Below are 19971 nucleotides of genomic sequence, written 5' to 3'. Positions count from 1 at the left end.
CTCAGCTTCAGTTTATTCTATTTGTTTTTGCTGTGAGCTCTTAGAATAGACTATCATCTGTAGTATGCTCCTCACTTTTTGCCAGTTCTGCTCCTCTAACTGGCTATAAAAATATACTATATTCCTGTACTTTACATATCAATATGACATGTTTTTGCTACTCACTCCAAAGAGTTATATTAAAGCATATGTATTCATTCATTAATTTTTTTTTATTCTGATGCCTGAATGTCTGCTCAGGCTGTGGGAGTGCAGTAGCCTATCCTGGAACTAATCAGGCTTTCACTTATTGGAGGACAATCCTACTAAAACTACAACAACACAGCTAATGTTTACGGCACAGGTTTGTTCACTGCATTTGTTGTTTGTTTTGCCACACTAGCTGCCTACTGGTAACTTTTCAGGAGAAAATATCTGCTGGATTTTATGACTTATTGGGTCAGTATTGGAACTCACTCATTCATTCATTCTTTTAAACATGTCATTTTTGGGATCAAAGTCCATCATGAAACTAGTCATTTATCACTGCATAGGGTCTGCCTACAAATATTAGCATGACAGAGGTGACATCGATAAGTTCTGAAAGAGTTGTTACTTTGTTAAACTGTTACTAGTTTTCATTTTTTTAGAGGGTGAGGGCTGCATCACTGGATGACAGACTTGTACGATTCATCCTTCAGGCTTATTTATTTATTTATTTGCAGTTTGTTTTCCAGGATAGTCCATTGGGCTACAAGGAGCCCATTTTCAATGGAGTCCTGGGGAGAAAAGCTCCAGAGAAATACAGATACATAGTACAGAAAGAGCACAAATCCATAATATTCATTTCAATTAAATGTTAAATACATATTTTGTATAGTACAAACCCATATTGCAAAATTCAAATAGATGTTACATAATACAGAAATAAAAGATTTTCATTAGGACAATTACATCATTTTTTTTTTTTTAGGGAATTACGATGAGGTAAGGATGTAGAACTTTAGAAGGTAGTGGCAGGCAACAAAGTTTGGAAAGTTAGGAAGAAAGTGTGACAGTATTAGGTTGGATGAGAGCATTTCCATTGTGAAGTAAGGCGCGAGTGCAGTGAGGTTTTAAACAAGGAGAAATTGCTGGTGGTGCGGATGGGAGAAGGGACAGAATTCCAGAGGCATGCAAGAGAGAGAAGGACATCAACTGATTCCCAGCAGGATGTGTTGGTTTATGCAATTTAATTAGGGTTTGGGAATGGGATCTTAGGAGTCTATCTGGTTTATGCATTTCAAAGGTATTAGCTAGGGAGGGGCAGAGAGACGGATTATGAATGAGTTTGGGTGCTTGGATGAGCTGGGTATATGTGAGGAAGTTTGGTAATTCTAGCCAAGTTAGTTGGTGAAGGGAATTATAGTGGTGAGAAAAGGCTCTGTGGCCTGACGCAAATTTGGATATTTTGTTATAACAAGATGAGAGTTTTGTTTTGAGTGAAGATTGTAGGCTGGTTAAGATAGATGCACCATATAAAAAGGGATGGGATGAGGTATGTAATAGCTAATGTAATCCTGGTGGTGGGAGAGATAAAGCGACTGTGGCTGTAAAGCATACCTAATTTTTTATGTTTTTTTTTATATTTGCTTGTAGATGCTTATCATATTTTAGTTGATTGTCAATGATAATTCCTAATAATTTTGTGTCAGAGACTAGTTATAGGGGGTATTGTTATTGTGGGTAATTATGAAGGATTGTTTGTCTAGGGAAGAGGTTTTGGATGTATTGAATAACATAAGTTTTGTTTTGGTTGCATTAAGGGCTAGATGGTTGTTGAGCATCCACTGTTCAGTGGAAGAGAAGGCGGCTTGTGTTAGATTGTTCAGAGTTGTGATAGAAGGGGAGGAACAGCTTATAGCAGAATCATCGGCATATTGGATGAGACTGGAGTTAGGAATGGCTTAGAAGAAATCATTTATAAATATGTTCAATAGTAGGGGGCCTAGAATGGAACCTTGGGGGATACCTGTGGATGTATTAAGGAAGGGTGAGATAGCTTTTTTCCATTTAACTGCTTGTTGCCTGTTTGTGAGATAGCTTGAGAGCCACTGGGTAGAGGAAGGGGATAGGTTAAGTTTAGAGAGTTTGGTAAGAAGGAGGTTGTGGGAAATAGTGTCAAATGCCTTGGAGAGGTCAAGGAAAAAAGCATGGGCACCAGAATCGTAGAGCAAGGTGGGAGCCCCCCCCCCCCCACTTCTGCAGCACTCGCAGTCCTGGATTTCTTTTATTGCAGAGCTGGGGATAACCGTTCTGGCAGACCTAGGATTTCTTATTTAGTTTTGCCGTTTGGACGGAGCGGATTTCTTCATTGCAGATTTGGGATTTCTTTACTGCAGCCTCGGAGGATAACGGCCGTTCAGGCAGACATTCAGCGGATTAACTGCTGCCTTCGGGATGTACAGAGCTAAGGTACTGTCTTCAGGTAGGTGTGTGTGTGTGTGTGTGTGTGTGTGTGTGTGTGTAAATGTCCCCATAAGGATACATCTGGTCTAGAGGTACACAGGCTCAAACCCTGTACCTTGGGCACAGGTAAAAAGAGCCTAAAGTCCCTAGCCATCATCACTTGTGAATTTACACCTCACAATTTTATTTTGTTCCTCATTAAATCTCTGTTTTTTTCAGGAGCAGTAAAACAAAACCTTTATGCTAGCAATTTTCTAAGTTTATAAGATCAGTATTTGAAATGTGTCCCTATTTTTGGGCTGTATTCCCCCATTATTGGCTTTGTTCTGTATTTTTGTGCTAAGAGGTTGAGAGCTATGGTGAGAACTGACTTCACTAAATGATAGCCATTTAAGTTTGTCTTGCTGTCTTTCAGGAAACTGATTTAGCTTAGTGGTATGATGCTCTGACTGTAGTGCACAGGATTTTGGGTTCAAGACTAGGCAGTGAAATGTACAGTGGTAACACAACAGTTTATGCAAGCAACTTTCCAAAATTATACAACAATGTTTAAAATGTGTCCCTGGTGTTTGACCTTTTGCCCCCCCCCCAATTGAAAATAAGTGCAAGAAGCTGTGCAACATGCCTATGGCTTACACTACTGTGATTCTGTATTTGTATATATATATATATATATATATATATATATAAAATATATATTTGTGTGCAGACGTAGACTCTTATCATGGAAATGTTCTGAACAGGGCAATTTTGTCATTATTGGTGCATGCATTTTGCTTCATTGCCTAATGGAAAAATGTTCAAACAATAAATTTAAAATGTGCTCTAACTTACGTCTAACAAGTGTGCTGTATTATACAAGGAATATAATTTGATAAAGTCAGGAAGGTGTATCAAAGAACGCATGTATGTTTCTTGTTTTGTGCGCAAGGGGCCTCTGATTTGAAAACAGCCCAAAGGTAATCTTTATCCACCACTGTCCAGATGCATTTTCTTTGGATGTGGTGTGGGTTTTAATGCCGTTTCAATGAATGTAAGTTTCAAGGGCAGAGAAGTTTTAATGCTAAGTCTATTTTCATACAGTATTGCTTTGTTTAGCAGATATCTGTTAGTGTTTGTGCACTGTGCTATAAAATGTAAAAAAATAAAATCCAACTCATTGTAGAAGTAAAGCAGTATGCACACATTAGTGTTTATGATAAATGGGGTGAAATAGCTAGGTGATGGGACATTGGAATGGCTGCAGGGGGACTCTAGTGCAATATTTTGGTTCTGTTCTTCAGTTTGCGTTTGAAAGTTGGTATCCCACAATTCCTTTGGAGTGGGTGGGGTTGTGTAATTATGTATGCAAATTTTGCGTTAATCAGATTTGTACCTATTTTTCATGGGCCTGAAGGTTGTGGAGAGATGGATATATACCACAGAGGCTACCACTGTTCCAGAACAAACTATCCATAAAAATAAAACAAAGCTCATACGTCCATATTCAAATGCAACTTGGATTTAAGGATGGGCAATAGAAAATGTACTCCACGATTGCCCCTCATGCCACAAATGGATAGAGGCAGTTCCTAAATGCTGCATCCCTTATATAGGTCCCCTCAAATTATCTATGGAATGATCACAGTTATTCTCACTAGGGCTAATATACAATTATCAGCCATGGGATAGGTAAGGCCAATCAGAAAATGTTAATTCAAGAATCAAGCACCGAAAGGGAATTGGCTAAGCTTAAAAAGTCCTATGTTGTGGTAGTAAATAGTTATAAAAAACTGTCCTTTTTATAACAATAAGTGCCCCTCTCACCCCCCCCCCAGTCTTCAACAGCTTCCGGCGCCTCTGGAAAAAAGTGGATACAAAGTGGCCAGAGTCGCGGGCTTTGATGATTGTTTCTGGGAAGGAAAGGAGGGCAGTGGAGGTACAATAACCTGGTCTAGGGTAGGGTAACAGCTGTTGGTGTACACACTTTTTAAGTAGCTTAGAAATAGGGGATAGGATGGCGATAGGGCGAAAGTTTGGGATGTCATTATTATTGCCACCTTTATGGAGAGGAATAATAAAGGCCTTCTTCCAGGGTTGGGGGACCTGGCTTGCTCCTTAGTCTGATGAATACTTTTCACATTTCTCCTTAAGATCTCCCTCTCTCTCTGATTTATCTTTTACAGTGCTTACTTTTATTTTTATTATTATTGGCTTACTAGTGACAAAGTATTTGTTGATATGAATACCATAACCTATGCAGTGTTTTTGTGGATCTCATCACCTGACAAATTAATATCTGAACTCTTTTGCAACTTGCAGTTATCTGTGAATTGTTTTTTGCAATTTAGTTTGTATTAATAAAACATGTTTTGAGCTATGTCACAGATATTTTTTTTTATGTTATCATGTTCAAGTCTTGTTTTATGAAGCGCTTAAAATTTCAGAACTTAAATCTGAACATAAACACTTGTGCACATAACTCTTTTATTTGTATAGCTATTATATGACAATTACTGCTCTTAGATTCTCTTAGGCTCTTATAATACCTTTGCAAACAGCAAAAATCCTAATATATGCTACAAATCAGGGATGTTCCAAGCCTGTTTAGATGCAAAAGTAAATAAATTTTGAATTCCACACAATTCTTTCCTTTATTAAATATATAAAGATTTAGAGGGTGAAGTATATAAATATTATTGGTAGGAATGTTTTCCACACACTTTAAGCTTCCAGCTGGGGCCATGCAAAAGAAACTGTTAATGTATATGATTCTTCAAGCACTTGGATTATTTACAAGGCTATGGCTGCAGTATGTCACCCAATGTACACTTTTAATTTTGTTGTTTAAATATAATAAAATTATTCAAAATGATACCAAATAGTTTAAAATGAAGAATGCCACAAGAAAGCAGTGCAGATACAAATGTGAGTTCCAGACTTTACTGATTACAAAGGTACATTTAAAAACTGAAATACTGTACTTACATTAATCATCTGTGCAACATAGCTTTCGGGTCCAGTGTATTCAGTCGGGTCCTTAACTCTGACTAGGACTATGAAGTATAAATAGTGCCACATACTGTGTTCAGATTTTATGTGTTCCTCAAAGGAAACAGTTTTGTTGTCAAATTTGTCTCTTTCGAGCCCTGTATATAATAAAAGCAAGCAATAATAGTTTGTTACTACAAATTGTATCCTAAACTGTCAAATCACGTTCAGATAAAATATATATGTATCTCACAAAGAGTAATGGGTATGGAAACATATGTTACAGATTTTTTTCATTTCCTAAGGCATGTTATTAATTTCCAATAATGAAATTTACAAGCTGCTCCAGACTGTTCATGCATATAGCATTTGACCTTGTGAGGATATAGGCTTAAAAGGATATGCAAAGATAGTCCACTTACCTGGTTAGCAAATGCTTAAATAAGAGTTTATTATACTAAACCATTCAGATAGCTTTACAGAAAATTCAGACCCAAAACAAAAATTGTACACAGCAAAAACTATGTACAATGCTATTATAACGCTGCCCAAGATGCAGAATCCTTTACAAATGCACTCTATGAGCACCTACAAGGATGCATGGATTGTGCCATCCCTTTCAAAACCAAGACTCACTCCCCTAAGAGAAGGAAACCAGTCTGGTGGACCCCTGCCATAAACAGGTTATACAATAAAAGGAGGAAACAAGGTCAGAAAAAAAGCAAATCCCAAGAAGGAAAGACATCCCTGATCAGTATCAGTAAGAAACTAAGGTCCCTCATAAAATCATCCAAGGCTAACTTTAAAAGAAAAATAGCCAAGGATTCGAACGATAACCACAAAGCCTTCTTTAGCTATGTCAAGAATCTAAGTGGCAACTTGCAGATATGCTCTGAGCTAGTGCAAAATAGCACAAAATATATTGAACCTACTGATATTGCCAACATCCTTTCAGATAGATTCAGTGCAAACTTCACCCCCCCTCACCTCCAAAAGGGTCCACAACAAAACTGGAAAAGTGTAGTATCCCAGAAATCACAGATGTATAGGTGAAATCAGCCCTTTAAAAAGCCAAAACACAGCATCAATGGGGCCAGATGGTGCCCAGGACGTGTCTTGCATGAACTACAGAACGAACTAACCCCCCCACCTAAACACGCTGTTCAACCTCAGCCTCTCCACAGGCTACGTGCCCATAGAATGACGCACAGCAACGGTTATTCCACTCCACAAAGGAGGGGCCACAACTGACCCTGGTAACTATCACCCCATAAGCCTGACTAGCCTGGACTGCAAGGCTATTGAGCGCATCATCATGGAACTCATTAACAAAGACATTGGGAACCTCCAAACACTTGACCCGACCCAGTTTGGCTTTGTTAAGGGCAGATCATGCCTACTAAACCTGGTTGACATCTTTGAGACAGTCACCAAGGCCATAGATGAGGGAAAGGTGGTTCACACAGCCTACCTTGACCTTGCCAATGCATTCAACACCATTCCTCACTCAGGTATTATAGAAAACCTCATCAGCCTGAACATAAACCCCTGCGTCACAAGATGGGTTGTCCAGGTCTGACTCTAAACCAGTCACAAGTGGTGTCCCACAAGGCTTGGTCCTACTGTTCAGCATATACTTCTCAGAAGTACAGGCAAATACAGGAGGACTACGGCTAACTAAGTTCGACAATGACTGCAAACTGGGAGCCATAATTGACTCTTTGTCTGACATGGACATCTTCCAAAAAGGCCTTACTGAGATGGACACCTGGTGTCAAAGTCATGGCCTCAAGCTAAATGCCAAAAAATGCATAGTCATCCCATTTGGGAAAAACAAAACACCCATGAATTACCACATAGGTGGCAGCCCCCTTAATACAGAAGAGGTAATAAGAGATCTGGGGACCCAGGTAGATAGTAATCTCTCCTTTGACAATCATATTGCCAAAGTAGTTAGGAAAGGTTCGCATCTGGAAATAAAGAGGTTATAGTGCCCCTCTACTCGTCACTCATCAGACCCATCATAGAGTACAATGCCCCATTTGGGATGTACCTCACAAGACACTTCCAACAGCTGTAAAGACAACAAAAGTATCTCACCAAGAGGATTACTGGCCTCAAACATATGTCATATGCAGACCGACTGAAAAAACTCCAGCTATACTCAGTGGCATACCGCTTACTCAGAGGTGATCTCTGCCTGACTTACAAAGGCATGTCCAACTCAGAATTGATGGACATGCTCCACCTAAAGAAATCCAAGTCACTGCGCACCAAGCTTTAGTGAGCTAAACCTCGCCACAGCAATAAATAGAACATGCTGGAGGGATAGATTCTTCTTACAGAGACTCCCCATGCTTTGGAACAAAATTCCTAACTACATTAGGCAGAGCCCCTCACTAACACTCTTCAAGAGAAACCTTGACGAGTGGATGGGTAACAGAAAATATACCCCTGGGATCAATTCATTGGCTCTGCTTGACAGAGGCTCAGTTAATTAATCAATGGGGTGGCGAAAGCCGACACACTTTGGCTAGGCTTATAAATGCCCTCGGGCAGATAGCCTAGTACCTACCTATGAACCTATAAGGAACACGTTTTTGCTTATCTCAGAACTGCAAAAGTTTTGCTAAGTACTTGTAAGAACAGCTTAAACAGGAGCAACTATGGTCCCAACCAGTCATAGGCTCTCTCTCATCTTGTATCTAAAGTAGCAAGAAACCAAGCTGGATTAAGATGTCAGGAGTGAGTAGGTTAAAACCCTTTGACACATTAAGCTCCACCCATATCCATTCACATCTACTTTCATGGGAACTGGATTTTTAACGTTTTCAGTGGGGTTCCACCAGTCATGCTCAGAGGTCATAACCTGTTGAAGATGTCAAATAGGGTTAAAGGTCAAGGCTACTTTTAACTCGGTAAATATCATCAGGATCATTTTATGGAATACAACACTAGTTTGTTTTAAATTCAGAGGTATATCCTCACACAGTTGTGTCTTATTCTATTTGTAAAGAGAAAGGCAGTACACTCACATTGGAATTCTAAATGGTTGATTATTACAAACTCATTATGAAGACATTGTTTTTAATTCAGTTTTCCTACTTGTCTTTGAGGTTAAATTAATAAAGCTTCAATAAAAACACACACACATACTGGTCAAATCTTCAGCAGATTGAAAGATTTTTTTGTGTTGCTGGATGGTAAGCCCTGTGCACCTCAAAGCCCCCCCCCCCCCAACAAGCACCCCCTCCTTAGTTACATATATTTATGCCACTGTTGCAAAATCACAAAGAAAATGGAAAAGCTCACATAAACTGAATCACTGCCAGTTTATAAACAGAACCCATGCCAATAGTGATCAGGGAACTAATCTCAGTGAGTGAAAACCTTAGGCACTTTACACACAACCAAGAGTTAGAAAGCCTTGACATAGTTATTCTTTTTGCCTGGACTAGACTCATGGGTTCTACCCACTACGCTCTGGCTCACTCCACTCCTCTACCTACCCTGATTCCCAACCACAGTCATAATTCTTAAACATAGCTAACTCCTCCCCTCATTATCTCCAACCAGTCACTTTCACTCATTCCACCTATTGCTCACACTGCTCCTTGCAACTTCACCCCAGCATACTTCCTACATATACCACTCCTGCCTATCCTTCACTCCACCCCTAGTCCACCTGAACAATGTCTTCAACTGCTATAATTAAACACATTCCTTCCCCAGCTTACTCTCCCCCTTACCCACCCCCCCACTCCCAGGCCACTAGATTATACTCCATTTACTCCGAGTTCTACTTCTGATTACCTCTATTCCCCTTCTTACTCTACATTCACTCCCTGTAATATATTCCATACACATAGCTGTATCTTCTCCCTCTGCACTACCCCACTTACTTTATATTCTCACTTATTACTCAACCACAGCATTAAAACAACTCCTGCGCCTACTTCTACTACTGCTTACCCCACACCTCTATAAAGCCACCAATCATGATCTCATGCTCTCATACACTACACTCGTGCTCTCTTCCCTTATACTTTCCACACTTCTTATATCGCTAACACATCTCACTGTTCCAAACCCCATTTTCCTCTCCACTAATTACTCTGCCACCTCTACTACCTCTTCTTCCTTGCTTATTCCACCCAACTGATTTAAAGACATTTCCCCTAGCCTATATCAACTAAATCCCTTCCTCCAGCACAAAGGGAAACCTATCTCCTTAACATATAAGAAAGTTTACTTGACTAAAACTCTCTACTGCAAATCTTCAAATAAGTCATACCAAACCTACCAATAACCAAAAGCTGTTATGAAACACTTTCACGCTCTCCACCATACTTTTATGCGGTGACATACACCGCAACCCAGAATCTACTACATTCAACCACCCTTCCACACCCATCAACAGAGATTCATACAAGTCATTATATATAGTAACACTAAATCTCTCAAGTATTTTTAATAAAATTCCAGACTTTCATGCAGGGCTCGCTCACCAACAACCAGACATTATTGCTACCGCTGAGACCTGGCTAAAATCCCATGTTAAAGAATTTCCCCCCCCAGGCTTTCAAACCATAATATTAGACATGGCCCATAAAAATGAGGTGGCGCTGCCCTTCTGTTTACTAACACCTACAATTTAGTTCCATTTACTAACCCTATACTTTGCACTGTAGTTCTCTACATAGCCCCTAGCAATAACATACCCACATTGGGAGATATCATAGCCTGGATTTCTTTCAATATTAAAAATGAAACTATCATACTAGGCAAAGTAAATATCATCTGGCTAGAACTCAACTCCAAGCACCCATCCTCAAATCTTAATCTTTTCAACTTCACCCAGCACATTGATTCCCCCACCAGACCTAACAAAGGCAATGACACCAGATCCACTTTAGACTTGATTCTGGTCACAAACCCCAACAAAATATCCTCAGCAGGAACACTCTCAAACACCCTCAGCCATCATAACCCTTTCTTCTCCCTCCAGTCAAAGTCAAATCAACACAAGAAAACAAGGAATTTGACTTCATTCAACCCTGTAACCTTCAACAATATTCTAAAAACAACAGATTTGCATCTACTAAAAACTCTCCCTCTTGATGAAGCTGTTGATTATTTCAACACTATCTACATGAATACACTAAATAACCTCACACCTCTATGTTAAAAGAGGATCAAAAGTAACCATGCCCCTTGGCTACCCAAGCCTACTAGACTTCTTATGCAGTCCAGATACAAATTAGGGAAGTTATGGCATGCACAAAGAAACACCCCAGACCTACTAAAATTCAAACAGCTCTGCAACCAGGTAAAAAAGCTAGTCAACAAAGACAAAAAAGAACATTACCTAAAGCTGCAGTCTAACTACAAGTAGAACCCAAAGAAATTCTGGAATTCCATTACCTCACTGCTTAACCCAGGCAAAAAAAAAAAAAAAAACAACCCCTGCCCTGAGCTTGAGAAATCTCTAGAAGAAATAGCCCCTCTTTTTAATACTTTTTTATCAACTTCATCACAGCAAAATTCTTTCAATCAAATCACTACAGTTATTACACATCCCCAACTAACTCACCCACTTACTCCCCCTCCCCTACTCATACCATTCACAAAAGCCCAATACTTACTCAACTTCCACTTTTACTCTAAAGCCCATCTCAATCTCCAATAAAAAGTCTACTATACCTTCAGAATACCTAAAAATTGCCACTGACAAACATACTTCTAAACAGATCCATCCTTGAGTCCTACATTCCCAAAACTTGGAAAAAAACTTTCAGTCTCCCTCCCCATAAAGGTGGAAATAATACTGACATCACTAACTTCCAATCCATTGCAATTCTTTCTCCTGTCTCCAAAATCTTAGACAGGTGCATCAATATTCATCTTTGTTGCTATCTTCTTGACAACCAAATACTTTCACCCTCAAAACATGGCCTCAGACCTGGCCACAGTACTATAAATGCCCTTTTCTCCTTCACAGTCAGCAGAGCCCGTGACACTGGCAAAATTGTCTCCACCCTCTTCTTTGACCTATCAAAAGTATTCAACACAATTTTTCACTCTTTACTTATCACCCAACTTTCTAAGATTGGTCTTTCCCTCCCCACACTAAACTGGTTCTCTAGTAACTTAACTAAAAGGCAAATAGGCTGTCAGGTGGCAAAACTCCATCTCCCCTTTTCTCAACACCACTACCAGAGTTCCCCAAGGCTCTATACTTGGACCACTCCTACTCAGCATATTCATAAACAATCTCCACTCATCTCTGCCTTAAGGATCTGTTATTCAGTCCACAAACAACTCTACTATTGTCTGCTCTGCCAACTCCATCTCTAATCGACTACAACTAACTCAAAAGGCGTTCTCCTCCACTGAATCCTGGATGCACAACAACTGCCTAGCTCTGAACCTAAATAAAACCAAAATCATTCTATTCTCTCCTAAGAAAACAACCCCTTAAATAAAACAGAGTTCATTATCTACTCTCATAGTAAGACTATAATCAAACTCATTAACCACATAAAGCTCCTTGGAGTCACTATCGATGATCACATGAAATTTGACCTACATATACAACAGAACATTCACAAAACATGTCACAAACTTGGAATCCTATATAGGCATAATCACTTCTTAAGCCCATCCACAAAATTAACACTAGCCAAAACCTACCTATTACCCTCCCTCATCTACAGTGCCCCTCTACTCACCAACATCTAAAGCTTTTCAAGATCCAAACTTGAGACATGCTACAATAAAACTGCCAAATTCACAACTAATTCTAAATACTCCACCCACCACTGCACTGCTCTTAAGTCACTGAAATGGCTAGAACTACCAAACTATCTGCCCTATTTGCAACCAACCACAGCTCACAAAATGCTCTTTAAACCCCTAACTTGTCCTGCCCTGAGTTCTACATCTAGCTACTACCACCCAAACAGGCCCCTTAGATGAGGAGATCAGAAGCTCTTGCAGGTTCACAAACCTAACATCCCACCCAGCCATCTTCTTTATTCACGCTCTATAGCCAAGCAATGGAAAGCTCTACCTCTATCAATTAGAGCAACTCAAAATCCTGCCTCTTTCAAAACTTCCCTTAACAACCACCTAGCCTCAAACTGGAAGTGTACCTGCACCAAGCTCCTTTAGAATAAATATACTATGCTATTCCTTAGCAACCTTATTTTATGTGGTGAGAAAATATTACTGTAGAAAAAGAACTTTACTGATACTAACTGATTGTTCAGACTATACTACTCTACATTTCTTTTATGGTTTTTACTCTTTATTTTGTACATATTATTTTCTTTGTAATTCAAACATTTTTGTAATTCAGTTTGTTAAATTCATGCACTGTGAAGCTTTTCACCCCGGGTCTCCACCGAAAATAGGTTCTTTAGGGCCCAGTGGACTGACAAAAGTGGATCATGTGTAAACTAGAACAGACTGTACATGTGTTTTTATAGTGATATGAATTTTCTACATGTATCTCTGAAGTTTTGTTTTTCATTTCAAGAATCTCTCATGTTTGATTTAGTAACTGTCAGCCATAAGATGTAAGAAATCACCACAAGTTGTTTAGGCACTCCCACTTTTGATGCCATTATTAAATATAGTGTTTGTCTTCTAATGTTTTGTAACCTCACACTAATATTACATGCAATCTGAAGGAAAACAGAAACATAACTAACCTCTTCCTGCAGTGGTATCACACAGACATATTTTGACTGGCCACAACAGTGTTATCGGTGGAAGAGGTCAAGCAACATATCCTCACTAACTTTGGCAATATACATTTCACAGCATACTGATAAAGTTAGTGAATGTCCAATATGTAGCAATGCAGTAATGTGACAGCATAACACAGCTAGAAATGGTATGACTCAGATGAGATAATAGTCCTTCCTGGTTGTAACAAAGCCAGTGGCTACATTCTGAGTGCAAAACACCATCACCGATGCAAAGTCTCCCCCTCCTTAACAACTCTGCTGCTTGCCTTCTGGAGGCCACACATCTTTCAAGGGAGATTAAAGTGGTAAAATGATGGCATGACAACATCAGACCTTGATGAAGAAATGGAAGGCAGGAATATTACCATGCTAGAATTAAAGTGGCAGGCAAGTATCAACAAGAACATGTAAATAAACTGGGAAATAAGCAATGCAAAATGACTCAATTTTCCTCGATTTGTAGTCTTAAAAATGCAAGAGAACATAGAAAAAATGAGAGATATTTACAAAAGACAGAATAGCTGAAACATTTTTTAATAAAAAAAGTTGCAAATATTATGAAAAGCCTGCACTAGAAGGAGATTGCTGGTATTTTGCTACAATCCATAAAAAGACTATGATAATTACAAATAAATAATAAATTAAGTGATAAAAATGTAGTCACTGATCAATAAGCAGAAAAAAAACATTGGCTGTAATCTAATTAGACTTTTAACAATACATCTGATATGATATATCCTGACAAGTCAGACAACAAATTAAAACAGGTCCTTGGTGTTAACATACTAGGCAAACAATATCATGTAATGGAGAAATGGCATAAAAGAAAAATGGTCAGTGAGGTAGCACAGTAGTCAGTACTGCATGCGGCCTTCTTCCATGTTATTATGCATGGCACTACAGTAAATCTGGGGGAAAAATTGTGCCTTGTTGACGGTAGCACACCCTTTACAATAGGGATGATACACAAACAGTATGTAAATAATGACAGGGGATTTGACAAGACTGGAGAAATAATCAAAAACATAAATTTAAATATAACGCAAGTAGAATAAAATACTGCATAAAGGAAGTAAAAATCCAGGAAAGTAGTCAAATGTTGACAAAGAGAAAGGGGCCTAGGTGAAGTATGGTCATAGAACTGGGAGAAAGAGGCAATGAAAGTTGGTACAACAGCAAAGAGGCAGCAGTAGTAGAAGAGAAACAGTCACTATGCATCATGTAGGCAATTGTTTATACACCACCTGGAATACTGCATACGGCTCTGAAATCTTCATCTTTGCACAGATATTGCAAGGCTGAAGGAAATTCCGGTGAGAGTAAAAAAAAGTGCATTCTGCACTGAAAAGAAAATAACGACAAACATGAATATCTTAACTTGTACAGCACTGAAGACAAGGGGATGACACAGCAAGAAACTTTAGGGAAAATATAAATTCAAGCAGGCACCATTAAGGCATAACACTGACAGCAAAGAGGAAACATTAGGAAGTATTACTTCATAGAAAGGAAAGTGGATGCCTTTAGCAGCCATTTATGAGGCAGTATTATAAAACAATAAAAAAAGGAAGAATCAAGGCGCGAGACCCAAAGAAGTTTTCTGAATGAATTACACAAAGAAATTAAGTTGTTGGCCAAGTAGGATCTGCAGAGGATCAAAATGTACTGACATAATAATATAAACTGGATTAACCCTACATAAGGACATATATATCTCTGATCAGATAAGATCATCAGTTCTGTTGTTATGAAAACAGATGTTCTGGAGGGTCACCAGTCTATCTGCTAACTGTGTTCGTACAGCTCATAACTGCAGTGCAACACTGGTCCACATTTGCATTCTTTTCACTTTAAGTTTCTAGACAGATAGTAATAGCTTTTCGCAGGTCACCCAAAGACTCAGCAGTACCTTTCTTCATACTGAAATATTTGAATCCCCTACCAAATGTAAACAGTCAGTTTTAATCTTTGTAAACAATGAATCCAGCACAAAAAGAACCAACAACCGAAACAATGAAATATATCAAAAAACTACTTCGGTTAAAACTCTTTCTTGGTTTCTCGTTTTCTCTGTACTTTCTTTATTTTTAGTATCTGCTGTATTCACTCATTCTTTAACACAAAGGACCCCTATTTGGAAACAACAAAGCATTTGGTTATGGCTGCTAAACAAGCTGTAGACAACAGCTTACAACCTCTTAGCACAAAAACATCTGGACAAAGCCAGCTCTCAAACTCTTAGCACAAAAACATCTGGACAAAGCCAGCTCTCAACATCTTAGAACAAAAACATCTGGACAAAGCCTAAAACAATGGGGGAACAGAGCCCAAAAAAATAGGGACAGATTTTAAATATTGCTCTTATAAACTTAGATAGCTGCTAGAATAAAAAGGCTTTGTGTCATCATGCATTTTGTGAAGGACATGAAGTCTGAAACTCAGATCCATCCATCTATCCTCAATCCCTTTTTCCCATTTTGCACATGGGGTCGGGGTTCACTTTCACATTTGGGAATTCAGTCTTCGCTGATTTTTCCACAAAAATCCAGAAAACTCACAAATTTTATGAGGAACAGACCAAAAATATGAGGCAAAGATCTGTACAGTTGAGATGTACATTTAATCTGAACTGCATGAAGAGAAAAACATAACCATGTTATTCATAATGCATTCAGTAAATCTGCTTCTCTGGAAAAATCAATCACTTCTGATTGTGCAGTTTTTTCCCCATTTTTACACAGGGTAATGTAATTACTACACTTAAGAGATATCTAAACTTTTCTCATCTGAACACAAAGTATCAACCAGGAATTATTCTGCTGTATTTAAATGTCTGCTAGTTGATAAAAACTGCATCTGCTATTCTTGATGCAGATCAGGAGGTTATTTTTCATCCCTATCTACCTTTAAGAGTGAATGCTATTATATCCTTACTTGCTGGAGACACCTCTTCTTAATCTCACCAAAGATTCAGCTCTTCACCATCATGAGCTCTGTTCCATCCTGGTAAAAATCCGGATTGGATGAATCAATAACAAAGTGCACAAAGTTTGCAGCTCTGTTTTTCTGTGAAATCCATCAGACTGGCAGTTAGTGCTAAGGATTAAGGCTATGAGCTGTTAACAAGCTACTTCCTGGGGTACAGAGTTTGATTCTCTCAGTCTTCATCTGCCTGCCACATGACACTGAGCAAGTCATTTAATCAAACTGTGCTTTGGAAAAATTGGCAACTTGTGCTAGGCTACTTATTGATCTTCTGCACTTCATGCCTAGTAACTAACCGTAAACTTAAATATGTAAAACAGAAATGTAAACAACTTAAAAAAAAAAAAAACTGCATAAGAATTGCAAGAGTGTTGGTCTGCAGTTTCAGCTAAGTGCAAAAGTAAATGCTGAGCATTTTACATGACATTCATGTTGACTCAGGAAAGCCTGTTTTGGCAAATGTAAAACATTTGAAAGTATTAACTGGAATACCACCTCTTCTTTTTTAAACTTATTTTTCGCAATGGGACAAGCTCCCTTGCATTCTTGCACAATGTGAGGAGGAAGGCCCCACACCTCACAAACATAAAGGCCAACTCCAAAATCATCATACCTCTGAGGAAATACAATAGTCCAAGGAATGGCAAACTTGGAATTATTATATGCAAGTCCAGATTTGTAGTCATTTGGTTTTAGGATTCAGCAATCTAAGTCCCAACATTTTAAATGGCCATTAAGGTAATGTCCATTTTAGCCACTTCAGTAGGTTAACATACCATCAGTTAACCATGTGTGCGTCAACAACATGTAGATCGAAGGCACACTGGTTAACCATCCAAATGTTCTTGCATATACTTCAAAATATTTCGCAAAATCGATTTCATATATTTCTCATGCATTTATCACACATATTTTATATAAATTTCTGAATATTCCATATTTATATATATTTCAGGGTCACTATGATGAACACATGGTGAACATATGGTAGACACTTTCTCACCTTCACTGACTCACGACTTCTGTCCCTTCACTGCAATACTCCCTCCCAAACAAAACTCAAACTTACTACAAACATTCAGACTTCAACATGCAGAAACAGAGAATGTAAAGATGGCAGGACTTATTTGTGATTGTTTGTAGTTATTTGTGATTAGTTATGATAACTTGGATGACTACAAACAATGAGTCAATGTGTAAAAGCCTGGAGAAAGGATAAGCAACATGGATTTATAGGGGACTTGTGGAGAGGGGCAGGAATAGGCCTGGACAGTTTAAGGATGAGTTTTTGAAAGAATAATCTTTTTGGTAAGGGACACTCCAGATTTGCAATGATATAAAAGGTTTCAGTCTCATTTCACCAGCAGATGTGTAAAATGAAATGGGGGAGCAAGCATTAGAAAAGCAAGGCATAAGGAGCTGGGCAGCAGGGATGTTATTCATGAGGTTGGACTGACTTGACTTATCCTGGGGATAAGGCACAGTAAACAGTAAGCTGGAAGGGTGGAGATGGTAGTTCGACTTCCTTGGGGTAGAAAGTGGCAGATTTAGGATTGCTACAATGAGAGAGAGTGAGAGAGAAAGAAAGAGGTACACACAGACTGAAAAAAAAACATTGAAGATGCAGGGACACATGCCTGAGTTGGAGGAAAGTCTCTAAGAGAATGTCCTGGAAGCTGAGAAGGAGACAGGAGGATATAGAAGAGTGAGTAAGTTAATGGAGCCTGAAGAAGATGGCAGGAGGGATTGTCTAAGGTAGTTCAAAAGGAAATGGCAGTGAACAGGAGCAGCCTTAAGTCAACTGGTGGCCTAGGAAAAGGGCTCCACAGCACCCCCCCTCACATCATCCAGTGATTCCATCCTGGTCTACCTACACTAAATAAATACTATAAAAGCACCCCTGCTAGAGTGGTGCCCTAGGCAGCCACCTAGTTGGCCTAAGCCTAAAACTGGCTATGGCAGTGAACTAACATTAGAACTGCTTTGGGAAGCAATATCAAGTTGAGGGGCTTGCATCTGACCTGCCATGAACAAATGCAATTGTGGAGATGTTGTGAGGGGTATTAGTTACACTGGTTTAAATCTGAATGCATATTTACATTTACATGCTGCAGTGCAATTCTGACAATGTTATGAAGACTAGAGAGGGTGTTTAGGCATAAACATCAAGACGACAATGAAACTAATCTATGAGGCCTGCAGTAATAAGGGAGGCAGCAACAGCACAAGGTCATACAGTCAATGATCTTATTACTGTCAAGAACTAGGTCCCTTATAATTACATTGGTCAAACAATGGGAGCTGCATCTCTGTGTATAACTACAACTGTTGCCAAAGAAGTGATATTTAATTTTAAGACAGATTATACATGGTCAGGTGAGATGAGGGTACTCATATTTTTACCAGAAAAAAAATACAGAACAATAAGAACTTCTAAATGCTGAAAAAGTGGTAAATGGAAATACTGTGTAGAAAATACTTGGGGAAATATTTGTTAAATGAAACTCACTAATCCTGTGGTACTGTATATGAAAATATAATAAAAGGAAACGAAATGAAAGTAAGGACAGCTGAAAAAGTTACAGCGAAACAAAAGCTACGAATACAACCCATGGAAACCCAAAACAACTGAAAGAATATAAAACAACAAAAACATTACACACATTATCTACCGAAGCAGCAAACGTTAGCATAATGTGGTGTAGTGCTTTGTGTTGCTGTTTCCAACTCAGGGGTTCAGTTCTGCCTTCTGAACATACCTCTCAACTGTCCAGATTTTCACAGAATGTCCAGATTTTTGTCTCATATTTTTGGTGTTTTCCTCATAAAATTATGGTTTTCTGGCAAATCATTAGCATGTCACTGAGGAATGAAGTCACAATGGTGACATACATTTGAGTTTCAGACTTCCTACTCTTCAAAATAAGCATGTGAATGCAAAACCTGTTATTCTATCAACTTTCTAAGTTTGTAAGAGCAATATTTAAAAATTGTTCCTATTTCGGGCCTTTGTACCCCCCATTATTAATGTCTTTGTCCAGATTTTTTTCTCTAAGAGACTGAGAGGTATGTCTCTGAATGGTCTCTTTTGTCATTGTTTTTTCATGTATTTCAGCTCTCTCTCTCTCTCCCCGTTCAAGTGGGCTGTTTTAGAGCGAATACTGAAGTATCCCTGCATTTCTAATATACAGCTTCTCTCTCCACATCTTCTATGTAAGGGAACCCTTGCCTCAGTGGCATTAAACCGGTTAATGAAACAAAATAAAACAAAATAAATATCTGGATAAAAGCAGAAGGCAAAGAGGTGACAAGAACCTCTGCATGCTGCAGCTAGTTGACCTAAGACTGTGGTCTAACAGAAACAAAAAGTGCTTCGATAAATAAGGATGTGGTTATAATGGGGAAATGCTGTGGTCAGTGCAGACAGTGTCTGGCAGCACAGGTGCCTTTTACATGGAAGTAATAACTCACTATCGTGTACCAGTAAGTGGATGAAACAAGTCAGGATGCAACCATGAACTTGGTTTTAGGAACAATAAAGTGTGTGTATGTGTGCGTGCATGTTTCTTTGTTTGTTTATAAAATATGTAATGGGACTACAATCTCATAGTTAAACTCTTACAATATGATTTGCAGTTAGGTAAAAATGTGTTTATTGTAACTGCAGAAATTGCAACAAACAGCAATAGTGCACCTCAACCTTGAAAAAAGAAATCCAAGGAAAGTGTGTGAGAAATCTTTAAGGAAATCAACACTGATGCCTGAAGTACAGTTACTAAACCAGAGTTAAATAACACAATATGAACACAACAGGATTCTGTTTTCATATCAAAAA

The 19971-nt window shown here is 38.7% G+C and overlaps 1 protein-coding gene across 2 annotated transcripts in view; it reads right to left on the bottom strand.

The window, feature by feature from the left end:
• Positions 1–19971, bottom strand: part of ITPR2 (inositol 1,4,5-trisphosphate receptor type 2) — a 2416542-nt gene that overhangs the window by 102998 nt on the left and 2293573 nt on the right. For both annotated transcript variants that reach the window (XM_044087657.1, XM_044087658.1), the window contains exon 55: positions 5395–5555. In XM_044087657.1, coding sequence (XP_043943592.1) covers positions 5395–5555 — 161 coding nt within the window. The remainder of the gene's footprint in view (positions 1–5394; positions 5556–19971) is intronic.

The sequence above is a fragment of the Protopterus annectens genome, chromosome 11.part0, assembly GCF_019279795.1.
Source record: "Protopterus annectens isolate FY-2018-M chromosome 11.part0, PAN1.0, whole genome shotgun sequence".
NCBI classification, from domain to species: domain Eukaryota; kingdom Metazoa; phylum Chordata; order Ceratodontiformes; family Protopteridae; genus Protopterus; species Protopterus annectens.
The sequence above is the reverse complement of the archived record's forward strand: the minus strand, read 5'-3'. Positions and strand labels throughout refer to the sequence as shown.